The 13,507-nt window shown below is 34.4% G+C and overlaps 4 protein-coding genes across 5 annotated transcripts; 1 reads left to right on the top strand and 3 right to left on the bottom strand.

Moving 5' to 3' along the window:
• The first annotated feature begins 55 nt into the window (after nucleotides 1-55).
• LOC100641284 (chloride transport protein 6-like) lies at nucleotides 56-7,491 on the top strand. Its single transcript, XM_020006518.1, has 19 exons — nucleotides 56-275; nucleotides 702-806; nucleotides 911-976; nucleotides 1,091-1,223; nucleotides 1,312-1,418; nucleotides 1,470-1,526; nucleotides 1,578-1,647; nucleotides 2,170-2,237; nucleotides 2,494-2,552; nucleotides 2,598-2,644; nucleotides 2,700-2,785; nucleotides 3,014-3,297; nucleotides 3,444-3,691; nucleotides 4,283-4,433; nucleotides 4,491-4,760; nucleotides 5,143-5,581; nucleotides 6,314-6,421; nucleotides 6,535-6,660; nucleotides 7,051-7,491. Exons 1-19 carry the CDS (start codon nucleotides 147-149, stop codon nucleotides 7,225-7,227), a joined length of 2,730 nt encoding a protein of 909 aa, XP_019862077.1. The 5' UTR covers nucleotides 56-146; the 3' UTR covers nucleotides 7,228-7,491.
• Nucleotides 7,469-8,387, bottom strand: LOC109590669 (uncharacterized). Of its 2 annotated transcripts, none has more exons than XM_020006559.1 (4): nucleotides 8,262-8,387; nucleotides 8,138-8,215; nucleotides 7,704-8,047; nucleotides 7,469-7,610 (listed from the first exon to the last, which is right to left on the bottom strand). In XM_020006559.1, the coding sequence occupies exons 1-4, from the start codon at nucleotides 8,305-8,307 to the stop codon at nucleotides 7,473-7,475; spliced, it is 606 nt and encodes a 201-aa protein (XP_019862118.1). In that variant the 5' UTR covers nucleotides 8,308-8,387; the 3' UTR covers nucleotides 7,469-7,472. The 2 variants fall into 2 exon arrangements, with proteins under 2 accessions (XP_019862118.1, XP_019862122.1); XM_020006563.1 differs by having other exon boundaries at nucleotides 8,265-8,387.
• Nucleotides 8,388-8,433: 46 nt separating this feature from the next.
• Nucleotides 8,434-9,505, bottom strand: LOC105316459 (uncharacterized). The gene is made up of 4 exons (XM_011411365.2): nucleotides 9,413-9,505; nucleotides 9,290-9,367; nucleotides 8,721-9,064; nucleotides 8,434-8,659 (listed from the first exon to the last, which is right to left on the bottom strand). Exons 1-4 carry the CDS (start codon nucleotides 9,471-9,473, stop codon nucleotides 8,519-8,521), a joined length of 624 nt encoding a protein of 207 aa, XP_011409667.1. The 5' UTR covers nucleotides 9,474-9,505; the 3' UTR covers nucleotides 8,434-8,518.
• Nucleotides 9,506-11,742: 2,237 nt separating this feature from the next.
• LOC109590646 (uncharacterized) lies at nucleotides 11,743-13,231 on the bottom strand. The gene is made up of 2 exons (XM_020006544.1): nucleotides 12,257-13,231; nucleotides 11,743-12,202 (listed from the first exon to the last, which is right to left on the bottom strand). Exons 1-2 carry the CDS (start codon nucleotides 13,017-13,019, stop codon nucleotides 11,823-11,825), a joined length of 1,143 nt encoding a protein of 380 aa, XP_019862103.1. The 5' UTR covers nucleotides 13,020-13,231; the 3' UTR covers nucleotides 11,743-11,822.
• Nucleotides 13,232-13,507: the final 276 nt, after the last annotated feature.

Here is a 13,507-nt window from a genome sequence, read left to right as displayed (position 1 = left end):
CGTTAAGGATGTGGGCGTGTTCCTGCATACCAGAAGCTGGGAGGAGGGGCTCGTAGTTTGCGTCGATTGTCGGATTTGTGCTGAAGATTGTTTTCTGTCTCTCATAATCTCTACAGTTATCTCGAGCTTTTCTTGCTGTCTATGAAATGGAAAGCCTCAAGAAAGCATTCACTCCTTCTAGCAGGAAAGGAGACCTTGAGGTCCCCATGCTGTCTGGAGAGACGGGACTGGAGAGGTCTCGCTCCGTCGATACACCATACAGTGCAGTGGAAATGGTAAGCTTACAACCAAACCATTCAGTGTTCTAATAATAACAGTAGCATTTTGTTTCATTGAGAGATAAGTGAGTAAACAGTTGTAAAAATTGAAAGTTAAAAGTAACTTGCAGTTATAACTGCCACACCTGATTGCAATGAATAAATAATTAGCTCACATGAGCCGGTGTATAGCTCAGCTCAGCTCAGCAACTCTGCTTTCTGTGGCTGTTGCTTCGCAGTCTTATAAGTGATTCTTGAAACTACAACATCCTGTTAGGGATGAGCAGACATGCCTACACTAATATCGATGATATAGAGCGCTCAATGGAAGCAATGGCGAGCCACAAAGCGGGCCGCGATGAGAAGGTACGAAAGGCGGACTAGGCGAGACATCGTTCTTAGTACTAGCGGCTGAGTGTTGTCAATGTTGTTTTGTCACTATAGAACAGTTTGATGAGTAGCTCCAGCTCTTCTGTCAAATCAAAAGGAGGCAAGAACAAAAGGAAGTTGGCTCGAGCCAAGTCTGTGTTACCAGTTAAAGACTACGAGGTGAGAGAGAGGTGTCATTTTACTTATCAATCAACACTATCCACCCTTTGTCTCCTAAACTATAATATATTTACCTCCCTTTTCTCTCCTCTCTTTATTTATAGAGTTTAGATTATGATGTCTGTTATAATGTACCTCACAAGCAATGGATTGAATCTTACTCAAAATACGTCAGTTATTATCATAACAATAATCTGTTTTATTGTCTTTCCTTTTTACATCGCATCAACTCTTTTCGGCCCTCCCTTTTCCCTCTCTCTCTATTTCCTTGTTCTCTCCCTCAGACTTATAAGCACATTGCTCTCATGAGGTGGATAATGGTTGCACTCATTGGGATAGTGACTGGCACAATTGCATTTCTCATTAACGTTGGCATACATTATCTGAGAAAGCTAAAATATCAAGAATTTTTTAGAGGTAAAATAATTTATAGAGATACATGTACATAATGATCACTATTATTTAGCATTATTGTTTTATTTATATATTTTATTTATTTTTATAGTCTATGATTTAACGCGAGATTCTGGCACAGTATTCCTTGCTCTGTTAGTAATTGCTGGTTTTAATGTATTTTATTCTATCTTTGCTGGTATCCTGGTCGCTATCGAAGTAAGTATTACTTTTGTATAAAATTTTATTATTTTTTAAATGTTATTGTAGCCAATTGCTGCAGGTAGTGGAATACCTGAAATAAAGTGTTACTTGAATGGAATAAGAGTAAGATATCACAATAAAACAATGTTTGATGATTATGTCTTTATTCTGTAGATGCCAAGAGTTGCTAGGATACGTACGCTAATTGCAAAAGCTTGTGGTGTATTGTTTTCTGTGGCAGGAGGTAAATAAAGAATGTTTTTTGTTTGTGCATCAAGTTTACTAATACTCAAATATTGCATTTATAACATGCCCTATTTTGACTTCTATTGTGAAATGACCTTAGAATTTTGATAAACCTGTGGGAATGAGCCATCATGTGATTAATGAGAATGACTTGTGGCTTCAAACTGAAAGCATATTAGTACTCGTTATTTTTATAGTAAGACGCCTCTTCTTTGTATATGTCGTCACATGATTTTGCCTAGCCTTGACCCTTTTAGTTGTCTGACCGAGTGTTAATGCAATAACTGGTTACTGTATATTGGTTTCTGTATTGATTATCAGTTGCTTAATATAATAATAATAATTATTATTATTATGATAATAATAATAATAGCTTTGTTTATGGTGGCAGTTTAGTTAGAAAGTGAGAGATGTTATTATACATTATAACAAAAGTACATGATTATAGTCTCTTTCTGTTTTTGTTTTTCTTCTTTGATCTCTCTCTCTCTCTCTCTCTCTCTCTCTGTTCCTTTGTCAGGGTTTCTTGTTGGTAAGGAAGGTCCTATGATTCACAGTGGCGCTATTGTTGGGGCAGGGATACCACAAGTAAGCTATTAATACACTAATTGATACCATTTAATGGTCTTGTTTGTTTATTTGATATTGCACATGTATTTTTGAATATTTCTTATGTGCTGTTAATTAGAGAGATACTCTTACGATAAATGAATTTAGACAAAGAGGGGCTTTTGAATTTTATTTTATGGTTTTGTTAATTAGATATTAGGATTGATGATTTAATTACATGTAGATATTAGGATTGATGATGTGATTGGTTTTTATTTTATAATTCATTTTGCAGCTGAGGAGTTTTATTTGGAATAAGCTCAGGCTACCTTATCCATACTTCAGAGATGACAAGTAATTATATTATATTAAAAGATTATTGATTTAAATTATTTTTAGAGACAAGAGAGATTTTGTATCTTGTGGAGCTGCTGCTGGCGTAGCAGGTAAGTATAAAGACAATAATTGATGAATCGGTTAGTTGATTATACTCACATGTAGCTGCATTCGGTGCACCTATTGGTGGAGTCTTGTTCAGTTTAGAGGAAGGATCTTCGTTCTGGGATCAGGGATTAACCTGGCGCTCTGTTAGTACACATTATAAAGAATAATTATTATTGTATCATTCCATTCCTTTAATCTACTACCCAACTTACTCCCTCCTCTCTCTTTCTCTAGTTGTTCTGTGCCATGTGTTCCACATGTGTTATACATGTGTGTTATAAAGAATATTCATTATTGTATCATTTCTTCCCTTTAATCTATTATGCATTATAATCTCCCTCCCTCTTACCCCCTCCTCTCCCTTTCTCTAGTTGTTTTGTGCCATGTGCTCCACCATTACCCTCAATCTCTGGCTTTCTGGGACTCCTCTTGTACCTAGAGCTAAATTTGGCGAGCTCGATCAACCCGGCCTTATTGATTTTGGAAGATTTTCAAACGGAGGAACTGATGGAAACCTTTGGACCTTCCCTTATCTCTTTCTTTTTATTCTGATTGGTGCTGGGGGTGGTTTGTTAGGAGCTTGGTTTAACAGTCTGAATACAAGATTGACTATATACAGAATGAAACATGTGTTTAGGAAAAATGTCATTTACAAGTAAGTCAAGAAGGAGGGAGTAAGAGGAGGAGGAGGATAAGGAAGAGAGAAGTAGGAAAGAGAGAAATAAGAGAGAGAGTGTGTGTTTAAAGGAGAGATAGGAAAAGAAGTGGGGTCCATTATAGCCAATGGCTTTCTCATTTCAGGGTACTAGAGGTCATATTAATAGCTATGGTCACTACGGTTAGCTTCTTTATTCTTGCTACACTTCTGGGTACTTGTGTTCCAGTCATCACAAGAACTGAACAGCAATTTGCCAACAGTACCAGGAACTTTTTTTGTCCTACCGGAGTCACTTTTTCAACCATTAGATTCAATAACTATTTCAATGACCTAGCTACTCTTATGTTCAACTCTGAGGAGGATTCAATAAAACAGTTATTCCATCAAGACGGTTAGTTCCTTTAGCAGTTATTGTATGCACTGTGTTAGAATGCAAGGAAAGGATACAGTATGTGTATGATATGACATTGCTAGTGTCAATAGTACATTAAGGTTTAGGGTTTAGAGTTTAAGACTCTTGCTAGTGTGAATGAGAGAGCAAGAACTAGGCATAGAGTAAAATACTAATAGTAGTAATAGTAAAGATACAATAGTGTGTGTATCAACTTTGAGTTGATGTTAATGTAATTTAGATTTTTTATGAATTTTTAAAGCTGCTCAAAAATCTGGCCTGATACCATGGGCTGTAGTACAGGGACTTTGATCAAATTTCATCAAAAATGGCAAGGGGAAAATTCTCCATTTTTATAATTTTTTTCTGATACATATACATGTCCTTAACATGTGTATCAACTTTGAGCTGATTTTAATGTAATTTAAATTTTTTATAAATTTTTTAAAGTTGCTCAAAAACTGGACCAATGGCAGTTAGCTGTTGGTCAAATTTCATGGCTAGAAGAGAATTCTCCATTTTTATAATTTTTTCTAATGCATGTCATTTACCTGTATAGTACAAAATGACTAATTTTGTATATTTCTTCAGGTGCGTTCACACTACCGACACTAGGCTTAGCTTTCATTTGTTATTATTTCATTGCTTGCTGGACATATGGAGCAGGAGTGCCCAGTGGATTATTTGTACCATGTCTTACCATTGGAGCCCTCTATGGTAGATTCATCATCACTGCCATGCAGTAAGTGACCCCCTTCAGGGGAATATGAAGGGGTCTGACATTTTTATTTGTTTCTAGGACCGCTGGCATACCAACAACAATAGACCCCGGAACTTTTGCACTAATAGGAGCTGCCGCTTTCTTAGGGGGTGTGGTTAGAATGACTGTTAGTCTGACGGTAATTCTTATAGAGTCGACAGATGAGATAGAGTATGGTTTACCGCTTCTGATAACGCTGATGGTGGCTAAATGGGTAGGAGACCTCTTCAACGAAGGACTTTATGACATACACATAGAAGTGAAGGAGATACCTCTGCTAGGCTGGGACTCACCTGAAAAAGTGGACAGGTATATTAGTTGCAGTCATCCACATTGTATAAACATTGTATAAATTGGCTCAAACTTTATGTCTACATGTACAATGTAGCTTTTATTGTATTTTTCTAACACTTTTGTATAAACACGTCATTTATTTTTTATGGTTTATGATTCCTTAGTTTGTCTATTTCATAATTTGCAAGTACTGCAATGTATCATATGTATATACATTGTACATGTAGCTCTGACTGTGTGTGTGTATAATCTACATGTACATACCAGGTACATGTACATGCATGTTTATTTTTTAAAATAATAACTACATTGCCTATTTGCATATACATGACCCTTATGTACATGTACATGTACAGTGTTTATGACTTCATGTTTAACTGTTTTGTTACCATTTTAGGCTAACAGCTACTGATGTCATGAATCCTGATCTCAAGTACATATACCCCATCAGTAGGGTCGGCTCCATTGAGCGTCTTCTTAAAGTCACGGCACATAATGCATTTTTTGTAGTCACTCCTCTCTCGGTCTCAGCTGAAGACACCACCAGCTCAATTGGAGTCTCCAAGCAAAGTCCTTTGCTTTACGAAAGACGCTCAATACACCCGGTACACAGAACCAGATTAATAGAGCAGAGGAGAAAGAAGGAGGCCTTGAAGAGGAAAGAGTACAAGGAGGCTACTATTAATGATGACGGAGAGTCCAGAGGTGCTACTCCGTTTTCTTCTGGAGCAGAGGAAGGAGTGCAAGATAATGCCTTTGTGTTCCATGGTCTGATACTCCGGTCACAGTTAGTCGAGCTGATCCGCAATAGGATATTCTTTGATGAGAATTTAGGAGTAAGTACATGTACATCTACAATCAATCTGCATGTACAATCTACAATCAATCTAGTAACAATCTACATGTACATGTACATGTACATGTACATGTAGATTGTTACTGTGATGTGGTACTGTACATGCATACAGAGCTTCCCACAGGATTTTTGCATAGTGCTCATTCAGCTTCTTGTCAGTGGATTGTCAAGTTGCTCAAAAAATTATTAGGCCAAAGACCCTTATAGTACAGGGTATTTCAACAAAAATTACAAGGAGAGAATTCTCCAATTTTATGATTTTTCTAATGCATACAGTGTTTTATACTTTGGGGTATGTTTGCTTTGTATTAACTTTTAGCTGACTCTGATCAAAGTTCAATATTTTATAAATTTTTGAAGTTGCTCAAAATCGGGCTAATGACCAAAGGCTATTTGGTCTCAGGGCAAATTTTGTCAAAAAAGGCTAGGAGTGAATTGTCTACTTTCATAATTTTTTTCTGATACATTTACATGTCTTTATGTTATGTATCAAGTTTGAGCTGATTCCAATTTGCAAATTTGGATTTTTAATGAATTTTTGAAGCTGCTCTAAATCCCATGTACATTTTTGTACTGTATCGTAGTACTTGTCAGCTCATGAAGCATACTGTTTAACTCACTTAGCATGCTTTACCCTGCATAGTATGTACATGTATGTAAGTAACACGTTTTAAAAGTTATAATTCATAGTTCTACCTTCAATTTAATGTAGGTTGAGACTCAGCCTCCTATCAGTCATTTGAAGCTAAACAAAGATTATCCTCGCTTTAAAGGAATTTATGATATTAAGCTGGAGGAAGGAGAGAGACAAATGCTGATGGTAACGGACATACATGTACATACGCCTGCAAATACGCTCCCCCTTCCTTTTTATTACTATTCACCTGTTGACATTATCTTTTTTTATTTTTCTCTTCTCTCTCTTTCTTTTAGGATGTCAGTTTATACATGAACCCATGCCCATATACCATATCGCACCATGCACCACTGAGACGTGTCTTTAATTTATTCCGTACAATGGGACTTAGACACTTGCCTGTTATTGAAGACTCTGGAATAGTAAGAGTAGAGAGAGAGAGAGAAAGTAGAGCGGAGAGGAATTCTAGAAAAAATTAATATCAGGGTGTTCGTGAAGTGTCAAAGCAGCTATTCACTCTTGCTGTAATTGTAAAGCTCGAAGAAATTACCAATACAAAGACTCAACTACATGTACATGTACATGTATTTCAATTCAAAAATTGTCAAAAATACTCAAAATCACAAAATTACATATAAATGCCAAGCATAGTGCATGTATTTTAAGCAGTACGGCATAAAAGAATGCTGTTGCATAGTATCGAAGCATTAGAGTACAGTTTATACATTTGAAGTTATATTTGGTGACATTTCACAGCATGTCTTTATTCTCTATTTGTGCAAGGTATTATTTAATTCTTTTCTATTGTTCAGGCCGTTGGAATGATAACTAGACATGATCTGACACATGAGCACCTACACAAAGCACTCCATGCTAAATCACACCATGGCAGTAATGACAATGATAGCAATGAAAATGATGGGGAGCTCGATGTTGCTTATCGCTTTAAAGCTGCTTTAAAGAAATCTCTATCAAACCTTTCTATGTGATAAATGCTTGAGAAAATTCTGACTAGGTTGTGTAGCTGTGCGGGCACTGCCCATTTAATGTATGTACAATGTAGCATTAATAGTTTGTCATTTTTGTATAATTATTTTTTATTATAATCAAAGACCATTTGATATTGTTGTTGCTTGTTATTATTATTATTATTATTATTATTATTATTATATTGTGGGTTTAAAGTGTTATTGATGTCACTTAGGGTTATTTTTGTACTTTTTATCTTTATTATTTATATTGGTTTTGTGTGAATGCTTGGAGTTCCAAATTGCAAAAGGTCTTGATCAATTTCCTTGTTCAATGTCTCGCTCTTTGCTTCCGATAATTTACTGCTGACCTTCATTTGAAGTTCCAAAGTATTGAATGCATCCTACACAGAAAAGAATGGAAAGTAGAAGCAGAATATGTTTAACAGTATTAAAAGCTGCAAATTTTATAGTACATTTTGTGTATAGATTTTTACCTTAAGGATGGTACGATATGACATCTGTAGCATAAATAACTTTGTTTTTATTGTTGTAACCTCTGTGTCTTTCTCTTCCTGGAGTTTATCTTTCTCCTTAGTCACTTCAGTCAGTGTCTGCTTTGTTGTCTGTAGTTCACTTGTTAGTTTTTTTACAGTTTCTTCTAGGGCTAGTATTTTTGTTTCACTTTGCAGTTCAAGTGTCTTATACTGACGTGTCAAGTCAAAGCAAATGTCTTTTGTGTCACCTCTTTCCTCCACCAGTTGTGCTTTTGTCATCAGTAGTTTTTCTCTTGTTTCTTTCTCTGCTGCTTTAAAATATTGAGCAATCTCTTGTCTTCCAGCTAGATGCACATATCAGAGAAAGCATTATCCAGCCAAGTGACCATAAGCAATAGACATTATTGATCAAATCTAGTCACTATTATACATACTCAATTCTTCTCTGAGGTAGCCAACTGCTGGTGAAGTTACTATCAATTTCTCTTTTGTATTCAGCTGATATTCGTCGCCTATTATTATTAATCAACAAAAACAAGAGCTCCATATTGACCTTACCACCTTCTTTCATTTGCTTCTTTCCTTTACCTCCTGCCTTACTCATGTTTCTTAGCTAGAGCTTTGGTGCGATGTTACCTGATGGCTGTTGTCATTGGTAACAGACTCATTATAGTGAAGTGTTATAATTTTTAATGCTTCCTGCCTTTCACTAGAACCATGCAGTGACTCATTAACATTGACTGACTTAAAGTAAACAATAACAATCTTAGCATGTAAATTATACAATAAAGCATGCAGTAAAGTTTTAGATGTGATTATTTAAGTGGTTTCGTGTGGATGTCTGGTGTTCCAAATTTCACAAGAACATTTTGTATTTCACTGTCCAGAGTCTGACTTTCAATGTCCCACTGACCTCTGCTATCCTCCATTTGAACAGCTAAACTGTCCATTGCATCCTGAATTGAGGAAAGAATACAAAAAAATAAAATAGATGCATTGTTATATTTTATATGTCACCTGTATTATAGTTTCGTATGATTTCTTCAAGAATGACAACTGATTATTCAATGCTGCAACTTCAACCTCTTTCTCTTCTTTTAACTTATCCCTCTGTCTAGTCACTTCAGTCAGTGTCTGCTTTGTTGTCTGCAATTCGCTAGTTAGTTTCTTTATGGTTTCTTCTAGTGCTAGTATCTTTGTTTCACTTTGTAGCTGGAGCGTTTTGTATTGACGCGTCAGATCAAAGCTGATGTCTTTCTTGTTGACTTTCTCTTCCTCTACAATTGCTTTAGTGACTATTAACCTTTCTCTCATTGCTTCTTCTGTTGCTTTTGAGCGACGAGCATATTCTTGTCTTTCAGCTAATAAAAAAATAGTATTAAAATTTCTAAGTAGATATAGCCTTTTACTAGCAATCAGTTGAAGTAAAATTTAAACTTTACTGGTGTGAATTTTAATGTACATGCAGTGTGAACTTAGCCTCAGGCGTGACAAGTGTGAACTGTGAATTTCAGTACTACACGAAGTCAACTGGACATTTTTGTACAAAATAATTGAGGGCAATCAATATAGCTTTATTTATTTACCAAGCTGCTCTTTGAGATAACCAACTTCTTGTGAGGTCTTTTTGAATTTTTCCTCTATACTTAGCTCAAAGTCATCACCTAAGTAGGTAATGATAAATAGTTTCACGAATAGGTTAGTCTTACCGTCTTTCTTTTTGCCTTTCTTTCCTCCTTTCTTTGCTTTCTTTTTACCAGCTTTACTCATTCTTTGCTGCTCGTTAGCTGGTTGTCATAGGTTGTCATAGGTAACGGGCGTGGCTCATTAATAATTATAATGAGCCACACCTCCTGAAATGATAACTAACAATAAAAAGCCTCTCTCTCTCTCTCAGTCTCCTTTTTTCTTTGAATATTGACTGATTAAAAGCTTGGGCAGCTCAATGTGAGACATTGATTCTAATAATTTATGAAATTATGTACATGTACACACATACGTGTAGCATAAGGACATTGATATGTATCAAAACTTTTAATAAGAAATCTGGGTGATTTTGGAGTCTTTTTTTTGAAAATAGACATGGGCTATAGCTGTTGCTAAAAATTGGCTCGTTTTAAAAAATGCTCATAATTTTAAGAATATTTGGCGGAAAAAACGCAAACTTTCTAAATAGCATAAGGACATATAAAATTTTGGGGTGATTTCAGAGCCATTTTTTGGAAAAACCATGGGCTATAGCCTTGGGTATTTTTCAGAATTTTGAAGTTTTCTTAAAATGGCCGTAACTTGAAAAATTGAAGTCAGAATCAGCTCAAACTTTCTACACAGCATAAGGACATCAATATGTATCAGAAAATGGTATAAAAATTTGGGGTGACTTGGAGCCATTTTTTTAAAAAAAACCATGGGCTATAGCCTTGGGTATTTTTCAAATTTTTGACATTTTCTTAAAATGGCCGTAACTTAAAAAATTGAAGTCGGAATCACCTCAAACTTTCTACACAGCATAAGGACATCAATATGTATCAGAAAATGTAATAAAAATTTGGGGTGATTTCAGAGCCATTTTTTGGAAAAAACCATGGGCTATAGTCTTGGGTATTTTTCAGGTTTTTGACGTTTTCTTAAAATGGCCGTAACTTTAAAAATTGAAGTCGGAATCACCTCAAACTTTCTACACAGCATAATGACATCAATATGTATTAGAAAATGCAATAAAAATTTGGGGTGATTTCGGAGCTATTTTTTGGAAAACACCATGGGCTATATTTTTCTTATTTTCATTTTTAAATGATTTTTTCTGATTTTGTCCAACAGCGTGGAAATATTTTCGAATTAATTTAATTTTTTAAATGATTTTTTCTGATTTTTCTGAGAGGGTTTGAATACTTTCAAATTTTTTTAATTTTAATTTTTGGAATTTTTCTAATTTTTTTTAAGTGTGGGAATATTTTGGATTATTTTTATTTTTATTTAATGATTTTATCTGATTTTTTCCGACAGCATGGAAATATTCTGAGATTTTTTAATTTAATTTTGGAATTTTTTCTGATTTTTTACTGACAGTGTGGGAATATTTTTAGATTATTTTTATTTTTTAATTATTTTTTTCTGATTTTTTTCCAAGAGCGTGGGAATATTTTTGGATTATTTTATTTTATTTTTGAAATTTTTTCTGATTTTTCCAAGAGTGTGGGAATATTTTCGGATTATTTTTATATTTCATGATTTTTGTTCTGATTTTTTTCAACAGCGTGGGAATATTTTTGGATTATTTTTATTTTTACCTTTGCAATTTTATCTGATTTTTTTCAAAAGTGTGGGAATGTTTTTGGATTATTTATATTTTTAAAATTATTTTTTATTTTTTTTCAGAGAGCGTTGGAATATTTTCAGATTATTTTTATTTTATTTTTAAAAATTTTCTGATTTTTTCCGAGAGCGTAGGAATATTTTTAAATTTTTTAAATTTTTAATTTTTGGAATTTTTTGTGATTTTTCTCAAAAGCGTGGATATATTTTTGGATTATTTCTATTTTTTTAAATGATTTTTTCTAATTTTTTCCGACAGCGTGGGAATATTTTAGAATTTTTTTTTTTGGATTTTTTCTGATTTTTTTGAGAGCGTGGGAATATTTTTAAAATTATTTTCATTTTTTTAAATAATTTTTTTAAATTTTTCCGAGAGCATGTGAATACTTTCGAATTTTTTAAATTTTAATTTCTGGAATTTTTTTTGATTTTTTTCCAAGAGTGTGGGGATATTTTCAATTTTTTTAAATTTAATTTTTGGAGTTTTTTCTGATTTTATTTCCAAGCTTGGGAATATTTCCAGATCTAACATCATTATTGTTGTCATAATTTCCCATTACAGAATTTTTGAGGTCTGTAACTTTGGCGAATTTTCCCAAAAATCAATTCTTTTTAGATTAAAATTACACTGCTGTCTTGTATTGTAATGAATAATTATTGTCATAAATTTTCAAAGAATTGTAAAATCTGCTAAATTTATAAAAATTTCAAATTTTGCGTTATACAGCATTAAACTGATTTGATGATGAGAGTATTCCCCATAAGTATTAATTTTATTTCTATTATCAAACAATAAAATAATTTTTATTCATTGCTCATTTTAACTATTAAATCATTTCCAGTGACACTGGTAGAGTGCAGTATTTTTTTCCAGTCTTTACGTAAAAACCAAGCACCTCCTTCTCTAGCTTTGGACATTTTACTTGGATTGCTTCGAGAGGCACGTCCGTGCCAGATGTAGTAGCCGTGATCTTTTTTGCACGATTGCCGGCATATAATGTCTTGCGACAGTAATGTTACATTGAGTCCCTCCTTTGTTAAACCAGTAACTGTACAATGAGAGAAGCCGTGACAATCTTTTGCTACAAACCACTTAATAGCCGACTGGTGCAAGAGCTCGTTAACTCTTACTTGATCATCTTGTGCATTACTGTGTAGCAATTTTGAGTTTTCCCAGAATATTGCTATGTAACGAACAGTAGATACTATTGTTATTAAGTGTTACTTATGCTGCTTACCAGTTTGGTGAGTACTTCTAAACATAACTGCACCCATGCAGAGTGTTACTCCACCCCATTCACGACTTAATTCAAACGGATATTTTCCCTGTGATCCGATAATGTCAGACTGTCTAAATTGTTCAAATAAAGGTCGAGGGTCTTTGAGCAGCACTGCATCTAAGTCAAACATGAGTACGTCATACCCCCAATAGTTTAAGAGTCTTGTTATCATGCACCTAATGATCCATACATGTGACAATGAAGTATGCATTCCAGCAGATGAATCAATTACTTCATGCTTTCTCACACACACAGTTTCTATATCGTAGCCCAGCAAAGTCTGGCATAGTATATCATCAAGAGATAGAATAAGTACGTCATGTGTGGTAATATGTGCTTTCAAATGAGCAGCAGCTAACCAGTTAAACAAAATATCTTCATACAAGTGATCAGCTGTTATCAAAATAACTTGATTGGAATTGTGTTGTTGTAGATGATGCATAAGTTTTTGCATCCAGTGAGACTTTTTAAAACGAGAGGAAGAGATGAAAAGTTTTTTGCTGTGTAGAAATGTTAATGATGAATTAATATTTGCTAGTAGATGATGTGGATCCTGTTTAGACTTCACTATCTGGTAACTCCTATTTAAATAAGGTTGATGATATATAACAGGAAACCATTTATGGAAACAAATCGATATTACAAAACCTGATAGGCATATTAATAGAAACCAAAGGCACCAAATTGGCCTTAGAGAAGACATGGATATAATCTTCAGCATCAAAAGTGGGTGGAAAAACAAGGCAGGTTATTTTAATTGTATTCATGACCATGAGGTCAAGCCAAGAACACCACAGTATTTACAGTGCTTTTCCTTAAACTTGCATGAAAGGCAAGCAGAAATGTGTTATGAACATGCCCTGTTGTGGTCAGAAATAAAATGGATGCACCTACTTAATACTGACCACAACAGGGCATGTTCATAACACACTTCTGCTTGTCTATCATGCAAGTTTAAGGAAAATCACTGTAACAATGTTTCTTTGAACACTTTCCAAGCCCTTTTATCATGCTTTGATGTGATCAAGCAACACATGATGTTGCCTGTAAGCTATATAACAGCCAGTGCTATCAGATCTAAGTTGCTCTCACACCACTTGGCCACTATAGATGTGCTAATCACAGAATTCAGACAACAGCCACAACCTGCCTTTACCATTATACTTGTGGTGGTTGTCTGTTGTTTTCAGAATTGTTCATTGTTGCAAC

This window comes from Amphimedon queenslandica, unplaced genomic scaffold (genome assembly GCF_000090795.2).
Source record: "Amphimedon queenslandica unplaced genomic scaffold, v1.1 AMPQUscaffold_13510, whole genome shotgun sequence".
NCBI classification, from domain to species: Eukaryota; Metazoa; Porifera; class Demospongiae; order Haplosclerida; family Niphatidae; genus Amphimedon; species Amphimedon queenslandica.
The sequence above is the reverse complement of the archived record's forward strand: the minus strand, read 5'-3'. Positions and strand labels throughout refer to the sequence as shown.

Excerpts from the sequence above, each read along its gene's own strand:
- LOC100641284 (XM_020006518.1), top strand. The coding sequence starts at position 147 with ATGGAAAGCCTCAAGAAAGCATTCACTCCTTCTAGCAGGAAAGGAGAC. Across the intron at positions 1,648-2,169 it reads ATTGTTTTCTGTGGCAGGAG|GGTTTCTTGTTGGTAAGGAA; the intron begins GTAAATAAAGAA and ends TTCCTTTGTCAG. Across the intron at positions 2,786-3,013 it reads AGGGATTAACCTGGCGCTCT|TTGTTTTGTGCCATGTGCTC; the intron begins GTTAGTACACAT and ends CCCTTTCTCTAG.
- LOC109590669 (XM_020006559.1), bottom strand. The coding sequence starts at position 8,307 with ATGAGTAAGGCAGGAGGTAAAGGAAAGAAGCAAATGAAAGAAGGTG. Across the intron at positions 8,216-8,261 it reads GAAGCAAATGAAAGAAGGTG|GCGACGAATATCAGCTGAAT; the intron begins GTAAGGTCAATA and ends TAATAATAATAG. Across the intron at positions 7,611-7,703 it reads CATATCGTACCATCCTTAAG|GATGCATTCAATACTTTGGA; the intron begins GTAAAAATCTAT and ends TTTTCTGTGTAG.
- LOC105316459 (XM_011411365.2), bottom strand. The coding sequence starts at position 9,473 with ATGAGTAAAGCTGGTAAAAAGAAAGCAAAGAAAGGAGGAAAGAAAGGC. Across the intron at positions 9,065-9,289 it reads TTATCTCAAAGAGCAGCTTG|CTGAAAGACAAGAATATGCT; the intron begins GTAAATAAATAA and ends TTTTTTTATTAG. Across the intron at positions 8,660-8,720 it reads CATACGAAACTATAATACAG|GATGCAATGGACAGTTTAGC; the intron begins GTGACATATAAA and ends TCCTCAATTCAG.
- LOC109590646 (XM_020006544.1), bottom strand. The coding sequence starts at position 13,019 with ATGCTGAAGATTATATCCATGTCTTCTCTAAGGCCAATTTGGTGCCTT. Across the intron at positions 12,203-12,256 it reads TAGAAGTACTCACCAAACTG|CAATATTCTGGGAAAACTCA; the intron begins GTAAGCAGCATA and ends TTCGTTACATAG.